Source organism: Hemiscyllium ocellatum, chromosome 7, assembly GCF_020745735.1.
Source record: "Hemiscyllium ocellatum isolate sHemOce1 chromosome 7, sHemOce1.pat.X.cur, whole genome shotgun sequence".
Classification (NCBI taxonomy): Eukaryota; Metazoa; Chordata; class Chondrichthyes; order Orectolobiformes; family Hemiscylliidae; genus Hemiscyllium; species Hemiscyllium ocellatum.
The window spans coordinates 96,916,927-96,934,192 of NC_083407.1; the positions used below are offsets into that span (position 1 = coordinate 96,916,927).

Here is a 17,266-nt window from a genome sequence, read left to right on the forward strand (position 1 = left end):
TGAACAATGGCCACTCGGGTGAACCACTACAAGAGTTGCTGGTGTATGCTGCATCTCTCTTTAAAAACCATTACATTGGATGGGTAGCTATGAAATTGAATGGGTTAACACTATCCTGCTTTGTATCCTTTTGCAGGTCTCCAAAGAATACTACAAGCTGCAGGAAGTCAGCTGTCAGTGTGAAGCCCTTGGCCTGTACTTAAAGAAAAAGCGCAAAGAAGCAGAATACACCTACAACTTCTGGAAAACATTCCCAGGGAAAATGACGGTACAAGTTCTACTGATTCCTTCAATAGTACAGACCTTAACCCTTGTAGATTGTCTGTCTGTTTGATGCGATCTCATTGGTTATGTGATGCTCTGTTAAACCTTTGGGGTCTCATCCAGACAAGCACATGTTCGCACACTATTTACCTATCTCTGCTTTGTTGCCTATTTCTGCTGCTCCTGTGCTTTCTCTCTCATTTGCTGTTTTCTGCTCACCCCCTCACTGGCTGGGTAACTGTCTGCGTGTGTGTCTCACTCATTTTTGCATGCATCTGCTGCTGTGAATAGTGTTTTACTGCTGGTGTTGGGTTGGGATGGAGAGTGGGATCCATAAGTATTGGGAGCAGAGTTAGGCCATTTGGCCCATTGACTCAGCTTCACTGTTTTGATCTTGGCTGATATATTTATATAAGTTCCTGTTGTCTTCCTGTAAACTTTCATTCCCTTACTCATCAAGAACTTATCTCTGACTTAAGTACACTCAATAACTTGGGGCCTCTGTGGCAATGGGTTCTACAGAGTTCTTCTACCTTACGGCTAAAGAAATTCCTCCTCGTTTCAATTCTAAAGGGTCATCACTTCATTCTGAAATTGTGCCCTTGCGTCCTAGTGGAAACATCTCCATGTCCGTTCTATCCAGTACTCTCAGTATTCTGTAAGTTTCAGTGAGAACCCACCCCCCGCCGATCCTTCTCAACTCAGAATGCAAACCCAGAGTCCAGAACCTCATATGGCAAGCCCTTCATCTTGTAAACCTCCTCTGTCATTAGATACACGGCCCAAAACTGCTCACAGTATTACAATGTGCTCTGACCAGAACCTTGTACAGCATCAGCAGTACATTCCTGCCTTCTAGAAATGCTAACATTGCATTTGCCTTCCTGACTACAAATTGAATCTGTGTTAATGTTAAGAGAATCCTGAACTACGACTCCCAAGTTCTTTTGTACTACAGATTTTTGAAGCTATTCCCAGATTAGAAAATAGTCTACGCCTCTATTGTTTTTACTAAAATGCATAATCTTTTCCACATTGTATTCCATTTGCCTCTTCTTTGCCTACTCTCGCAGCCTGTCCAAGTCCTTCTGCAGCCTCAACACCACCTGCCTTTCACCCAGCTTTGTGTCATCTGCAAACTTAACAACAATGCCCTTATTTCCTTTGTCCAGATCGTTAATGTATAATGTGAATAGCTGTAGTCCCAACACCAACCCCCTGCAGAACTCCACTAGTCACTGGCTGCTATCCTGAAAAAAACATCTTTATCCCAACAGTCTGCTTCTGCCAGTCAGTCAATCCTCTTTTCCTGCAAGAACCATGCCCCTAACACAGGGAGCTGTAATCGTATTTAGCAGCCTCCTGTGCGGTACCTTGTCAAGGGTCTTCTGGAAACCCAAATAGATCACATTCACTTTGTTTCTGTTGAAAATAATGGAATGTTGCTGGGAACCAGCCTGATATTGAATTTAAAAATGCCTTTAGTTGACATCACATCAGTAAGTATTCAATCCCTCCACCACAAAGTTTTGCATTTTCTGTAAATTTAGGGATATTGCATTTAATGATTATTATATATCATGAATTGCTCAAGTCCAAGCACTGATCCCTGCTGTACCCCACTGGTCACTACCTATCGCTTGGGTTGGGGGGGACCATTTATTCCTAGTCTTTGTTTTCTTTCTGCTGATCAGTTTTCTGTCTATCTCAATACACTGCCCCCAATCCCGTGCACTTTAATTTTACACATTAATCTCTGATGTGAGACTTTCTTAAAAGCCTTCTGAAAGTCCAAGTAAGCCATTTCCATTGGTTCCAGCTCATCAACTGAGTTACATTCTCAAAGGAATTCCAATCGGTTTGTTGAGCAGGATTTCCCTTTCAGAAATCTATGATGAATGTGTGTGATCCTGCCATTTTATACCAGAACACTTGTAAAACAATATTTTAAAATGGACTCTCTCATTTTCCCCACTATCCACTCTGTTTTTAAATACAGATGTTACATAAGCTACCCTCCAATCTGTAAGAAGTGTTCCTAGTCTAGAGAATCTTGAAAAATGACCAGCAATGCATCTATTATTTCCTCCTTACATCCTCAGGGATGTAGATTATTGGATCCTGGGGATTTATTAGGCTTCAATCCCATCTGAAAGCCTACTTTTGTACTCTGTATTTTCCCTTTGTCCTCCTTTGCTGAATTCTAAATGGCTCCCACTTCTGATCTGTCTATTTTTCTGGTCAACGTGTATGCCTCTTGCTAGGATCAGATATTATCTCTAATTTCCCTTGTTAGCCACAGTTTGGCCACCTTAACTGTTTTGCTTTTGCACCAGACAGGAATGAACAATTGTTGCATTTCACCTGTGTGTTCTTTCAATGTTTCCATTGTTCTTCCACCATCGTCCCTTTTGAGTGGCATTCCCCCAATCCACCATAGCCAGCTCACACCTCATAACAATCATAGTTTTCTCTGTTTAGACTCCGGGCCCTAGTCTCAGAATTAACTACAACATTCTCTGTTATGATGAAGCATTTGATCATGTTATAGTTGTTCATTACTAAGGGGACTTGCACAATTGGATTACCATTATTCCTTTCTCATTGCGCAATACCCAGTCTATGATGGCCTGTTCTCCAGTTGGTTCCTCAATGCATGAGTCCAGTAAACCATCCCATAAACTCTCCAAGAATTTCTTTAATATGGTATTGTTACGGTTTAATTTGCCCAATCTACATGCAGATTAAAGGCACCCATAATTAGCCACGTTCTTCTCTTGCTTGCATATCTAATTTCCTGTTTAATGCCATTTCCAATGTCACCACCACCCCATTTTCTAACAATGTTTTACAGCTCTACCCTTAAAGATTTCACATTCTTGGAGTTAATATCCTTCCTTGTTACTGTATTTAGTTCCTCTTAAATGAGCAATGAGAGTTCACTGCTTTTTTTCTTTTTGTCTGACCTACCCCTGGACATTCATTTCCCATCTATGCTGACCTTGCAGTAGGAATGTTTGTGTGCTGACTATATCATTTTCATCTATCTGCGCAATTAATACATCCACATTATTGCATATGTTCTGTGGAATAAGGCACGAAGCCTCGAGCCTTGTCTTTTTAACAATATTTGTCCCGTTGCCATTATTTTACACTGTGGTCTTGTTTGATCCGAGCATCTGATTTCTCTGCCTTGCACTTCTCTCATTCCCCTTTTTGTCTATTGTTCTTGTCCTTGAGTCCCTTTCCTATGTCTTCTTGCAGAGATTCCCATGACTCAACTGTTGGGGGCCAGCAACATTTAATGCCTCCAGAATCCAAGAGCTAAATTATGAGGAGAGATCATACAAAGTGTATTCCTCAGAGTTTTGACAAAATTAAGGCAAGCTAATGATAGAGATTAACGGAGGGGGGGTAGTCTAGAAATTAAAACCAGACCTTTCAGAAGTGAAATTAGGAAGCAGTTCTACATATACAGGATGTTAGAAGTTTGGCGCACTCTTCTGCAAATGGCAACTGATGTTGGGCCAATTATTGATTTTAACTTTGAGAGTAATGGGTTACTGTTCATAAATACTTTTGGAAATGGACAAATGTCAATGTATGGAATGCTCACAAATCAACTGTGCTCTCACTGAATAGCAGAACAGACTAAAGGAGTTGAAACCCTTTATCTATGTTACCAGGTGTGAGAGGGCATCTGCTGTTGGAGCATTCCCAGCATTGAGCCTTGGTCATTTGTATCTTGCCTTGGACTTTAAAATGTGTTATATCTGCTTCCAACTTAAATTCAATGTTTTATTCAAATGCCTGCGTAACTTAAAGCACAGACTGAGAAAAATCAGTGTGCGACATGCATCACGTTTAGTTTCTTTATCTGTGGGTTATTTGGAGTGTGTAATTATACATTAGAGGTAAGATTGAGAAACTTGTACTGGCTCCTACATCAGGGCACCACGGCAGAGGGTTCTCCTGTTTACTTGGTGCATGCCACATTTTCTGGCACCGAGCACCTAGCAGCACATGACCATGAATTTTCAATCTTTCCACTTGCTATGAATTGAGCCCACATTTGCGGCATTTGCCCTTCAAGTTTTGTCTTTGTTGTTGTCTGTGGAACATATGTATTTCCTTGTTTAATAATGCAAGGGTTAATATGAGTTTAACTTTTTTAGGCTTTTCTGACGAGACATTTTTCCACTGTGAGTATAAATATGTATGGAAACATCTCATGTGTGGCCTATGATGAAAGATGCACTTATTGAGAATGCAGCATTCCCTCTCTAGAATTAGTTTCTTGTGTTAATATTTCCATGGAGGCGATCCTACGTGTACTGATTCCAACCAGATAAGTTACATTCCATTCCTGTCCCTTTCCATCCTTGTGTTTGACAGCTTCTTAACATTTTGAAGTGTGCTTTCAGGTTGTCTCAGCCTGCTTTTGCTGTGATTTAATATTGAACACAATGCTCTGTTGAAGCTGCTATTAAATAGCCTGCCTTCTCGCTGACTTCCCTTAAATGTTACTGCATGGAAACAAGGTTATAATGTCACAACAGAGGTGGAAATGGGAGAAGGGGCTGAAGCAGGAGTTACTTTGATTTCTGGACTCGCGTCAAGCTCAGTTAAGTGTATTAGGTTAAATTCTTCTTCTTTCCTTATTGGCCACAGAACTTGTTGGTCAGATTGGTTCTCAAGTACCTCAGCATTACCTAGTGTCAGTCAGCCTCTGAAAATTACTAACTATTAAAACAGGAAGCAAGATAATGATTGGTGATCTTGAGAGTGAGTGTTCAACAGGAATTATGCATGAGACTTCATTGATTGCTAGCAATTTAGGTTGTATATAGTGGGGTGCTGATACTGTGTAACAGGTGGAAAAAATCTGATTCTCTGGTCCTGACCTCTCTGAAAGCCTGGGGAATAGTCTGATGTACAGAAATAGGTAGACAACCTAGAATCACTCGCCAGGGATGAGCGTCGTACTCTGAGGAGCGGAGTGTGGAATAGACATTGGTATTGAATTGCACAACTTCTGCAATAGAGAGTGGATGCTTGAAAGGCCTCTGAAATAAAGAAGATCCCTGTGGTTGAATGGCTTCCTTAATTGTTCAGGGTTCTTTTAATGACTATTCTTCATGTACCAGTGGCTGATATGTATCTGATTATAAGCTTTCAGTCAGGGAAGGAAAGAGAGAATTACAAACACCCCTGCATGTTTCTATTGATTAATAGTGTCAGTATTTGACCATTACAGAGGAACCTCAATTATCTGAACGAGATGGGTGGGCACTATTTCATTCGGATAATCGATTATTCGAAGAATCGATTTTGCTTGAACAAGGGAAGCCAAACTGATCTAACGCTGTGCTCCACCAGAGAATTTGTTTAAATCTATAATTTTAATGAGTCTGCCGTTTAAACAATCTAATTCTTGCAGTCTGAAAATTACACGTTAAAATGATGTTAAAAATTGCACAACACCAGGCTATAGTCCAACACGTTTATTTGGAAGCACTAGCTTTCGAAATGCTGCTCCTTCACCAGAGGGTTGTGGATTATAAGATTGTAAGACACAGAATTTATAGCAACAATTTACAGTGTGATGTAACTACCAGTTGGACTATAACCTGGTGCTGTGATTTTTAACTTTGTACACCCCAGTCCAACACTGGCACTTCCACATCAAGGTTAAAATGAGAAGGGCTTACCATCTCACACATGCTGTATATCAAACCCCAGCATTAAGCAAGGTCCCGAACAGCTTCTACGATTGCAAGAGCATTTGTCAGATTCTGGGAAACCAGTCTCACGATAGAAAGACAGAAGCACTGCCTTGCACGTGCGTTTACGCTCTCAGCCAGTGTTTTTTTTTAATGAACAGCCCGGTAAAATCACAGGAATACTGTGAGACCTTTACTTTTGTAAAGGGCTGTGTAACAACCCGTACAAAAACAAAATCCAGTCGCTGATGCTTGAGCTGCTTGTGTTTCTCTGTTTTTGCCAGCGTTTTCACATGTTCTTCAGTACAGGTAGATCGAATACTCTTACCTTAAAATCTTAAGGTAAGGTAATCTTAAGGTAATCTTAAAATCTTAAGGAACCTTAAAATCATCTTCAGATTATCTGAAATTTGGATAATCAAGGTTCCTCTGTATTATGAAAACTATTGAATAATAAAAGTTGGGCTAACCCCTGCCATTCACACAGTGAATTGAATCTGTGCTCACTCTAAAGGACTTTTCTTGCAAATATGTGTGGCCTCCTGTACGTCGAAACTTAATTTTGTTAGGCAGCCATGAATGGCATAGCACTTACACTCCTCAAGACCGCAATTGTGCACCACTCACTCAGAAAGCAGGTGGTCATAAAACAGATCAATTTGTAATTAATCTAAGGATGCAGCAGGACCAGTAGTTAATACTTGACTTGCAGAATACATAAATTCTTCTGACCCTTAGTTATTTCCAGAAGTTTTTTTGAAGTTGTCCTTTTGATGTATCATGGACAGATACTCCACAAAATGCTTCCGTTGTCTCTGGCAGAGAAGTCAGAGCACAGGATAAACGGAACTACTGTACCTTTATACATCTTTCTTTGCTTAGACATTTTGAAGATTAGCTCTTCATCTTGGAAGAGCATTTATTGTTTCTCAATCTCTGCTAGTCTGCAACTCCCCTGCCTTCTCCCCATAACCCTGCACATTGTTACTTTTCAAAAGGTCCAATTTCCTCTCTTGAATGCCTTGGTTGAACCTACTTCCAGTTCACACTCAGGAAGTGCATTTCAAATCCAACCTACTCACTCTTTGAAAATGGTTCTCTTTCTGTTGCCATTGCTGCTGTCTGCTAATTAGTCTAAATCTGTGTCCTCTCATTCTTGATTCTTTCACAAGTATGGTTTCTCCCTATCTATTTTGTCCAGACCACTTGTGATTTTTGAATACCTCAGTCAAATATCCTTTCAACCTTCTCTTCAAAAAAAAAAGTCCCAAATTCTCCAAACTATCCATGTAATTGAAGTTCCTCACATCTGTGACCATTTCATGAATCCATTCTGTACTGTCTTCAGTCCTTTCATATTTTTAAATTGTGCTCAGAGCTGATTGCAATGCTCCTGTTGGAAACCAAGCTGGTGTTTATGCAACGTTAGCTTGTTGGTTCTGTAATTTATTATTAAACCTAGGATACTGCAGGTTTTATTAACTGCACTCACAAATTGAATCAGAGTTTCATACCTCCTTTTCATAATATTTCATGGATTTGCCCCTTCTCTCTGCGATCTCTCCAGACTTGTATCCCTATTCAAAGGAAATACTATTTCCCTTTCTCACTCCCTCCTCTTTGCCATCAGACACCTGACAATAGTATTTATGCCTTTAGCACACCAAGAGCTATTCTGTCTGCCCACGTCATAGTTTGTCTTCCCAAACTCCTCTATTTTAAATTATGTTCTCATTTCTCTCTCCACTATTTTACTGCCAAACTCCCTTTTATGGTAGTCCACTCTGCCTCCTCCAAATCTAATACCCAATAATTCCATGTCACCCTCGAGAATGTTCCTCTGTCCAGAATGCAGTGATGCAAAAACAGCATTAGACTCCAGGGCAACTGTGGTTAAGTCTGCTGAGTTCTATCAGCTGCCAATTCTTGAAGTCTAAAAGACATAGCTCACCAAAATGTTTAATTTTAATGATATGTAGTTATATACTTTTTATTTCCTAATTGCAGTAATGATTTCAATCAGATGCAGAGCTAAATTGCCAGCCAAGTTTTAAACCACAGGAGAGCACTGTGGAAAGGAAATCCTTCTGTGGCATTTGTGACACTTTCTGCATTTCTTCTTCTAGATTATACTGCAGTATTGCAGGCTTGGGAAAGATAGTATAAGCATTTTTGCGCACATGCGAGAGTGTATGTTGTGTCGATATGTGCAAACACTGTGTCTGTACAAGTGTGAGTGAGTATGCATGCAGAGTGAATTCTCCAGTGAGGTAGTGTCCATGCAGTTAGTGTTAGAACAGGCATGAAAGTTTAAGTTAATCAGCTAGATCATAGTTTGCAAAGTTTCAGTGCAGGAGGAGTTGTAATTTATTATGAGTATCCATAGTTTACTCAGCAGTAATAACTAAATAGTTAATTTTCTGTTCTAGTTGTGAATTCGTAAACCACAAATAGGTTAATATATGTCAGAAATCTTCTGTGTTGAAGGTTTTTTTTGACCGGAGAGAATCAGTTTTATTCTGATTTGAGAGAGAAGGGTAAACTGTATACTACTGCTGCCATTGTGTTTGGAAAATGCAAATAAAAGGAATTTTGTGAAATCAAAGAGTAAAGTTTTTATTGAAACAATCATTGAGTAAAAGATGAACTGGGGTTTGCATTTCTGAACGAATTTGTGAAATTTACCATGTAGTATATGCTGGGTTTGCTGTTTAAGTTTATAAATTATGCGTTTCTGATTGTTGAACGTGAGTTATTGGATGAAAAAAGGCTATGGGCTGCTTTCCACTATCTGGGTAGCGTGATAACTAATCAATCTTGATCATTTATCATGATCTGTTGATCCAGATGCACTGGTTTAGGAGTTGATCCTCTCAAATACACACCAGGATGAGAGTCAACTTTATCGGTAGCTGTTTAGTAAAATGAAACAGGTGTAATTCATTGGTCCCATCACCTGTCACGTGGATGACTTTAAAGATGTTTTTGTTAAAAAGAGATACATGTTGCTAAAACCTTTTTTTGTCTTGCTGCAAGTAGGACAATGATGAATGCCCACTTTTTTCAAAAGTTCACAACAATATACAAGAGAAAAGAGGTGCTGAATTGTTGGAAAGTTGACTGAGGAATTGCCATGGAAAAGGCATGGAACTGTAAATTCACCGAGGGACAGTCACTGAACAATCCTGAACACTTTCTTTCCCCCACCCCCACAACTCCATTGGTGTTAGGTTCCTAGAATTCAGATCCAGGTAGTATCTTTTCGGATAGGAACATAGTGACTGTAACTTCTCCTCCCTTTGGGAAAGGAGGCTGATGGAGCACAAGAAACTACAGGTCAATGAGTCTAACATCTGTCATCAGGAAAATGCTAGAATCTCTTAAGGTGCTTTTAATGATGCTTTGAGATTTTCTAAATGCCATCTGGCAGAATCATTGTGGTTTTGTGAAACAAAAGTAATGTTTGATTAATCAAAGTTCTTTAAGGAAGTAATGAATAATGTAGGTGGAGGGAATCTGTAGATGTTGTTATGTGTCAGTGAGGTGGCACTGAAAATCAAGCACTGCTATTTCTGGAGTTATTGCGGAATTCAGAGTTTTAAAGTAGGATGCTTGAATTTATTTGTATTTTACATCCAGGATCACAGAAAGCTAGGTTTCTGTACTTAACATGAAGCATTGTTTGGATTCTAAATAAAGATAAACAACCATTGATCTATCTCTCTGCTAGTTCAAACTGTTAACCAATTATAAACTCCCCCTCTACATTCTCTCGCTCACGCACATTGTAGACAGAGAGACAGAAGGAAGGCAGTTCCTGGTCCCAATCCACAGGGTTTGCTGACCTGATCCTTTAGCTGATTAGAACACTACTACTTGATCTTCTTTCTCCACGTACTTCAATTTTTTTCCAAGAAGTTCCGGTGACTGGTTCACACTTATAAAGGTCTCTAACTTTTTAAATAAAAAGCCACAGCTTTGAGTAATTGATGAGGGGAAGTAAACTGGCTATGTTCAGGCTTGAGATGCTTTTAATGCAGAGCAAAAAAGCTCCTTTCATTCCAGAGTTACAATGGCTTTTACCTGAAACATTCACACTCTGGGCTGTTCAACTATTTGAAAACTAATCATATAGTTATTGGCAGGCAGGGGGCTTTTGCCGTCAGAATTGGTCACTTGTCCACAGACCAATCAGTTACTTGCTTCTAGTCGAAGTTCCATTCATTTACAACCCCTGGGGTAGCTCACCCCAGTGTTTGAACCAACAGCTGTGAAAAGAATGCTTACACTGTCAATAACTTTTTTTTAAAGAAAACGTAGTAATCCTTACTCTTAAAACAATCCTTTTCCCATTTCAGTGCATAATAAAAAATAAAGAGGCGTTAAAAAGTTATAGTCTTTATAATGTAGAGTAAATGGATTTTCAGTTGGCATTTGATAAGGTGCCAATGGTCTGGGGACTAGCGTGATCAAGGATGGAAAATTGATTAGATAGATGGAGGGAAAAAAAGGCATAAATTGGTCATTTTCAAGTTAAGATGTGAAGAGTGGAGTGCTATGGGAATTGGGGCTGGGCCCTCAACTACTTACAAACTGTATCAGTGGCTTGAATGAAGAGACTAAACATTATGATTTTGCTAATCATGATGGTAGATGGGGAAAGTAAACTATGGAGCATCAATAAAGAAATCCTGATAGATTAAGCAAGTGGCCAAATGTTTGGCAAAGTACATTATGATAGAATATGAACTTGTCCACTTTGACCGTAAGAATGAAGAAGAAGCATATATAATTTAAATGGAGAATGATTGATTGCATTCCCCCTGTAGTAAAGGGTGTCCTGGTTTGTGGATTACAGAAGTTTAATCTGCAGGTACAGTAGGTGATTAAGAAGGGAAATGGAATATGGAGTGTTTGTTGTAAAGGGAATGTAAAGTAGAAGGAGAGAAGTTGTGCTAGTTGCATTGGGTATTGGTCTGACCGCGTTGTGAGAACTATGTACAATTTTGGGCTCTGTATTTAAGAAATAATTGTATTAGAAGCAGTTCAGAGAAGGTGGTCTCAGCTGATTCATAGGTTGAAAGAGTTATGAGAAAAAGTTGGGCCTTTACCCATTGGTGTTTAAAGAATGAGAGGTGATCTTACTGAAAAATATAAGATTTTGGTGACTTGATGCATCTCCTTATGGGAGAAGCTAGTCCTGGGGACAGTTTACAAATTAGGGGCTTCCCATTTAAGAAAAAGATGAGGATTTTTGTTTCCTCCTGGAATGTAGATGAGAAATAGTTTTGAGGGTCCGGAGTCTGTAGAATTCCCTTTCCAAATGGAAGCAGAGTTAGGTTCTTGACTAACAAGGGAGTCAGTGGGATTCAGGTAGAGACAGTAGAGTTGAAGCTATAATCAGAGCACATGATCTTATGAGATGGAGGACAAGGTTTGACAAGCCACAGGGTCTACTCCTCCCATTTTGAATATTAATAGTCTATTTTCACGTGTGCTGCTACTCTAAATTTACAATCAATTGTTGAGCTTGTAATCTGGCGCTCTCATGCTTGCGCAAAGTGACACATTCATATGCAAGCACCTGTTCCTTAAAAACAGGAGTATGTTCAAGCCTTTTGCCCCATTTGAATTAACCAGAGGCTGGAAGAGTCTGTGGTTCCCCGCTGTTTTCTGTATGGCAATCCCTCTGCCAGGCAAAGTCTGCCTGCCAACCAATCAGTAGCCTTTTTCACTTGTACTGTCAATGGTTGTGACTGATTTAACTTTAGCTGCCCTGCATTTGTCCTGATGACAATGAAAAGCTTTAGCAACATGTCTTTTTTAACTTGATTCACATTCTGAATTACCAACTCTAACCAAGACAGTGTGCTTATGGAGACACTGACTTTCATTTGATTCTGGTGTTTGGGAGCAAGATGGATGATAACACTAAATGATGTTGGGATGGCTTGAAGGTAGACTTATGACCACTGATAGTTCCGTTTCATTGGGAAGTCATTAGGAGACAGTTGATCTGTGATGGCGTCAGTCCATCTCTGGGTCAGGGCTAGGTTTGCTGCTGGTGTTAACCCTGATTGCAGTTACATCAGTTTGTTCTCTTTCCACCAAGGATTCACTGAGGAAGCCAGAGCGACGCCTCATATGTGAGAGCAGCAACAGGGCACTCACACTGCAACATGCTGGCAGATTCTCCATTAATTGGTTTATCCTCTTCAATGATGCACTAGTCCATGCTCAGGTGAGTCCAAATGTTGGGATACGGAAGAGGGCAGATTGGTCACTCACCCCGTTAGGTTTTAGGGATTTGTGACAATAGTTACCAAAAAGAGAGTTGACCATACATAAGGAGTTTTCAGATAGTTTATTAAGTTTAAGAAGCAAAAATTTAAATATGATCAGGCAGAAATGTATATGAGCCATAATGGATTGAAGCGGAAGCAGCATCCTTTTCTTCAGTTCAAAGACTGCTTGGGTCATCTTCCTCTTCTCCTCACTCACCTTCAATCTGAGGGAGGCAGTTGAATGGCGAGCACTGTGTCTCTAAACAGGACTGCCCTGTCACACCCTGCATTGATTGTATTGTCTGATTATTGGGGCTTGCAATCCACAGTGTACTAATCACTTGCTGAATCCTTTTAACCGAGTTCCAGAAAGCTACTCATGACTTCAGAGTTACCACTGTCCTCTTACCTATCTTCATTAGAAGGTTATTTTCTTCTTTTCTGTGAAAACAAAACTTTTATTTTCCTGAACACTGCGTTGATAGGGTACCCGTAATGCCTGATAATTCTTTGTCAATTTATGAAACATAATGGCCTCAGTGATATTTAGTGTCACCTACTTTTGTCTGTTAGAAATTGTTTATGCTTAGGGGAAGGCAAGTATCCACTACAACAGGAGTTGCAGAAGATCACATGATACGCAGGAAATGCTGCTTTAAAGGGATCCCGATTTCTAGCTTGATCACCATCAAATGCTGTTCTTTTGGTTTTCTTTGGTTCCTTTTTACTCCAAGGAATATTATGTACTTTTTCTGTTTGTGGCTTCTTGCTATTTCAGAACTAAATAATTAATTCCTATCTCCCCAGTTTCACTCTGTCATTAATCGAAGTGTGGAATGTGTATTTGTACTGGCCTGCAGTACTCCCCATGTTTGGGTGAGCTTTGGATGGATATTCTCTTGGGCCACCCCTGTAAGGATCACGAGCACCAACATGTCAAGGGCAATTGGGGATGGGCAACAAACACCAGCCTTCCCGGAGACACCCACATCCTGTGAAAGATTATAATAATCTTAGCTTTGGTCTCAATAGGCAAACAGGTGCAGAGACCAATCAACCTTTTCATTTTTATTCTCTAAATTCATCTGCATTTTTTTTTTGAGATATTGTGATGATTTGTAAATGAAACATTCATAACTATGCAATTTGATTGTTCATGTTTTACTTTGTTGGAGTATAAATGAATAATTCATGACATGCTTGTATTTGCTTGGTTTCTTTGTATCTTTGTCACAATTGTGCACCTGCGATCATAATGATTTTTCAATAAACCAATATTGCATCCAACCATTTCAGGTTGAGCTGTAAGTACTGGCCTTGCCAGTGACGTCAGCTTCCTGTGAATGAATCCTAAAAATAAAAGCACTTTCTTGAATCTGTAACAGTGTCTCTGCACAAACTGAGAATGCAAGTTTCAATCTCTGGCTCATTTATTAATGAATTTACAGCTCTTCAACTCAATGTCTCACAGTTTGGAATCTGTGAGCACTCTCAAATTTAAAATATATCGACATAGATTTTACAGAAAGATCCTCCACTAAAAATGTCACCTGCAAAGCTGTTTGTTCCAGTGATCTTACTGCCAATTGGGTGAATTAGATTATTTTTATTTTAACAGGCAATGTTGCATTCCAATATTTAACGTAAGTGATGGATTGGCAGTAAGACCAGCTGAGTACATTAAACTAAGCAACCCTTCCACAAAGTCTTTCGAGCGAAACTATTGCTCTGTTGCATTGTACCTGGACATGCTCGTCTATTATTCCCTCCACACTACTAGCTGTTTTCTGCTACTAACTTATCAGTGTGTTCGAAGTTGAAGATTCCTGTATGAAATCATTAATTTCTTGTCCAAATTTCCATTTCTCCCTTTCTCTTTCCCCAGTTTTCGACGCACCACATATTTCCTCTCGTGACACTTTGGGTAGAGCCTCACGTTGAAGAAGGCAGCAACCCGTGAGTATCAGAAGTGATTTGTTCACCACGAGTGGAAGGTTAGTTATAATGCTGACCATCTTGTGGGAGAAGTGCTGTTTCTCTTACTGATCTCTTGAAGCACTCCTCTCCTACTTTGCAGCATAAGGACTGAAGGAAGGGTAGCCTTTTACTGTTGGCACATCTTTCACTTGCTCCAAAATTGATAGGGTTGGAAGGACTGAAATATTTGAAACTCACTTGTGGAAAGAAAAAAAACAGAAATTGAATTCTAACCCTTTTTTTTTTTGAAAACCTGAGGCTAGTTCCATTGGTGGCCAACTGGACACAGTGCTGCATTTCACTTGGGTGTTTGGGCTCCTGTGGCAACAAACATGCTGCAGTCTGGATCCATGAATAGTGATAGTAGAGACTTGAACCTTTTACATGTCACATAACTGACCAGGAATCTCTCTTTCACTGCCTGCCTTTGACGTGAGGGATTCCCAGGTTGCTCATCAACTTGTTTGGACACACTACAAGCAAATCCTCCTTGGCTGTGAAGTCCTTGATGATGATCAAGCCCAAAGCTGCTGGCTCAGAGGTTGAGACCTATCCACTGTATTACAAGACTTCTGGTCACACTGTAACCCCTCTAATGCTAGTGAGAGAGAGAGAGAGAGAGGAGGCTGATCCAGTCCCTTGGTCTCCATCAAGACCAGGAAATGGAGAAGTGGCAAATGTGGGGTAAAAACTGTGCGAAGGGAATTCCCTCAGCCCCACAGTTGTGCACTATCACTTCAGTAACTACTTTACATCCTGCTCATCAGTGGTACAGCACTGGGATGCGCTAGAGAGTGACTAGGTGCAGGTGATCACTTTTGGAATGGCTGCTGGTGGTAGCCTGTGAGATACTTTTTCTGTCACTGGTGCCTCTAATCTTTTTATTTCTCTCTGTTTTCCATGCCTGGTCTATCTGAGTCAGAGATGTATAGCACAGAAACAGCTCCTTCAGTCTAACTCATCCATGCTGACCGGATATCCCAACCCAATCTAGTTCCATTTGCCAGCACTTGGCCGAGATTCTTCTAGAACCTTCCTATTGATATACCCATCCAGATGGTTTTTAAATGTTGCAATTGTACCAGCCTCCTTCACTTCCTCTGGCAGCTCATTCCATACACGCACCACCCTTTGCATGGGAAAAGTTGCCCCTTAGGTCCCTTTTATATCTTTCCCCTCTCACCCTAAATCTATGCCCTCTAGTTGTAGACTCCCCCACCCAAGGGAAAAGACTTTGTCGATTTATCCTATCTATACTCTTCGTAATTTTACAAACATTTGTAAGGTCACCCCTCAGCCTCCGACACTGCAAGGAAAACAGCCCCAGCCTGTTCAGCCTCCCCCTATAGCTCAAATCTCCCAATCCTAGCAACGTCCTTGTAAATCTTTTCTGAACCCTTTCAAGTTTTGCAGCATCTTTCCGATTGGAAGGTAACCAGAACTGCATGCAATATTCCAACAGTGTCCAATAACCAATGTCCTGTACAGCTGCAACATGACCTCCCAACTCCTATACTCAGTACTCTGACCAATAAAGGAAAGCATACCAAACACCACCTTCATTATCCTATCTACCTGCGACTCTACTTTCAAGGAACTATGACCCTGTGATCCAAGGTCTCTTTGTTTAATAACATTTTGTTTAGGAGCTATCTGCCTGTGCCTTTTTCAGTTCCTCTGTCTGTCTGTCTGTCTCTGCCTCCATTGGTGTGATTGTATTCCATTTCTGACCTTACTCTTGTCTCTCTGCGGTTGTCACACACCTGTGTGCCCCCTGCCCCTCCCCCTCTCACATATCTACTCTGTCTCCTGCAGGAATTCCCTGAAAATAACCACAGCTGAAGAACAGTTCGTCCTCACTGCGGTGTCACCTCAGGAGAAGGTAGGGTCAAATGCATTGGAGCTCATTGTTGTTCAAGGGAGGCAGACGTTTTCGTCAGGGCCGTGGTGGCTTTGGGCAGCGGTTAGCTGATTCAGTTTTTTCTGCCCATGATTCTGAGAGTGAGCAGTCTGTTGGCTCTGAGACAACACTGATAGTCAACCTTGATATGCATTTGGAGTCACAGAACAACAGTGGACAAACCAGGTTTTTGCTCCAAATGTGGAGACCAGCTGGGAGGGAAGGGTAAACTTGCTGGAAATATAAGTGCAGGAGTAGGCCACTCAATCCTTCGAGCCTACGCCACCATTCAGTATGATCATGGTCCATCATGCAATTTTATGTTTCCCATTACCACTTTCTCTCCAATACCTCTTGGTCCCTTAGCTGCAAGGGCCATGTCCAGCTCCCTCTCGAATATATCCAACAAACTGGCCCAACAGCTTCCTGTGGGACAGAATTCCACAGGTTCACAACTGAGTGAAGAAATTCCTCCTCATCTCAGTCCTGAATGGCTTACCCCCTATTCTTAGACTGTGTGACTTCTAGTTTCTGGACTTCCTCAACATTGGGAACATTATTCTTGCATCCAGCCTGTCCAGTCCCATCAGGATTTTGTTTTTGAGATCCCCTTCCCTCATTCTTCTAAATTCCAATAAATACAAGCACCGTCCACCCAGTCCTGCCTCATATCAGTCCTGCCATCCCCAGAATCAGCGTGGTGAACCTTTGCTGGATTCCCTCAGTAGCAAGAATGTTGTTTCTCTGACTAGGGAGACCAAAAGTGCACACAATACTCAGGGTGTGGCCTCATCAAGGCCCTGTATAACTACAGCAAGACATCCTTACTCTGAGACTCAAATCCTCTTGAATTCTGTAATGGTGTAATTTCAATTTAAAACACAAATTAAGTTTTGAGCCCTTCATTCTGAGCTGGATTTAATGCCAGCATGTTCGTTAAAGAATGGCAGTCAAATCTAGTGTCATAGCTGTCCTTCTGTCAAGGCCACTGTTCCCGTCACAGGAGCAGCTCTGCCTCTCAACTTCTGCATTTCAAGTAGGAGTCAGCTGCATCCATTTGTGGCAGAGAGCAATAGGTGATTGGTATATCTCATATCCTCTTGGGTAGGAGTTGTAAA

General features: G+C 40.7%; 1 protein-coding gene across 4 annotated transcripts in view; it reads left to right on the plus strand.

Annotated features, from left to right (window-relative positions):
- als2b (alsin Rho guanine nucleotide exchange factor ALS2 b) overlaps window positions 1-17,266 on the plus strand; it is a 125,950-nt gene that overhangs the window by 67,742 nt on the left and 40,942 nt on the right. For 2 of the 4 annotated variants that reach the window (XM_060827540.1, XM_060827542.1), the window contains exons 13-17: window positions 137-268; window positions 4,440-4,466; window positions 12,100-12,228; window positions 14,157-14,227; window positions 16,064-16,130. In XM_060827540.1, the coding sequence (XP_060683523.1) occupies window positions 137-268; window positions 4,440-4,466; window positions 12,100-12,228; window positions 14,157-14,227; window positions 16,064-16,130 (426 nt within the window). The remainder of the gene's footprint in view (window positions 1-136; window positions 269-4,439; window positions 4,467-12,099; window positions 12,229-14,156; window positions 14,228-16,063; window positions 16,131-17,266) is intronic. The other 2 variants (XM_060827541.1, XM_060827543.1) reach the window with 1 other exon arrangement.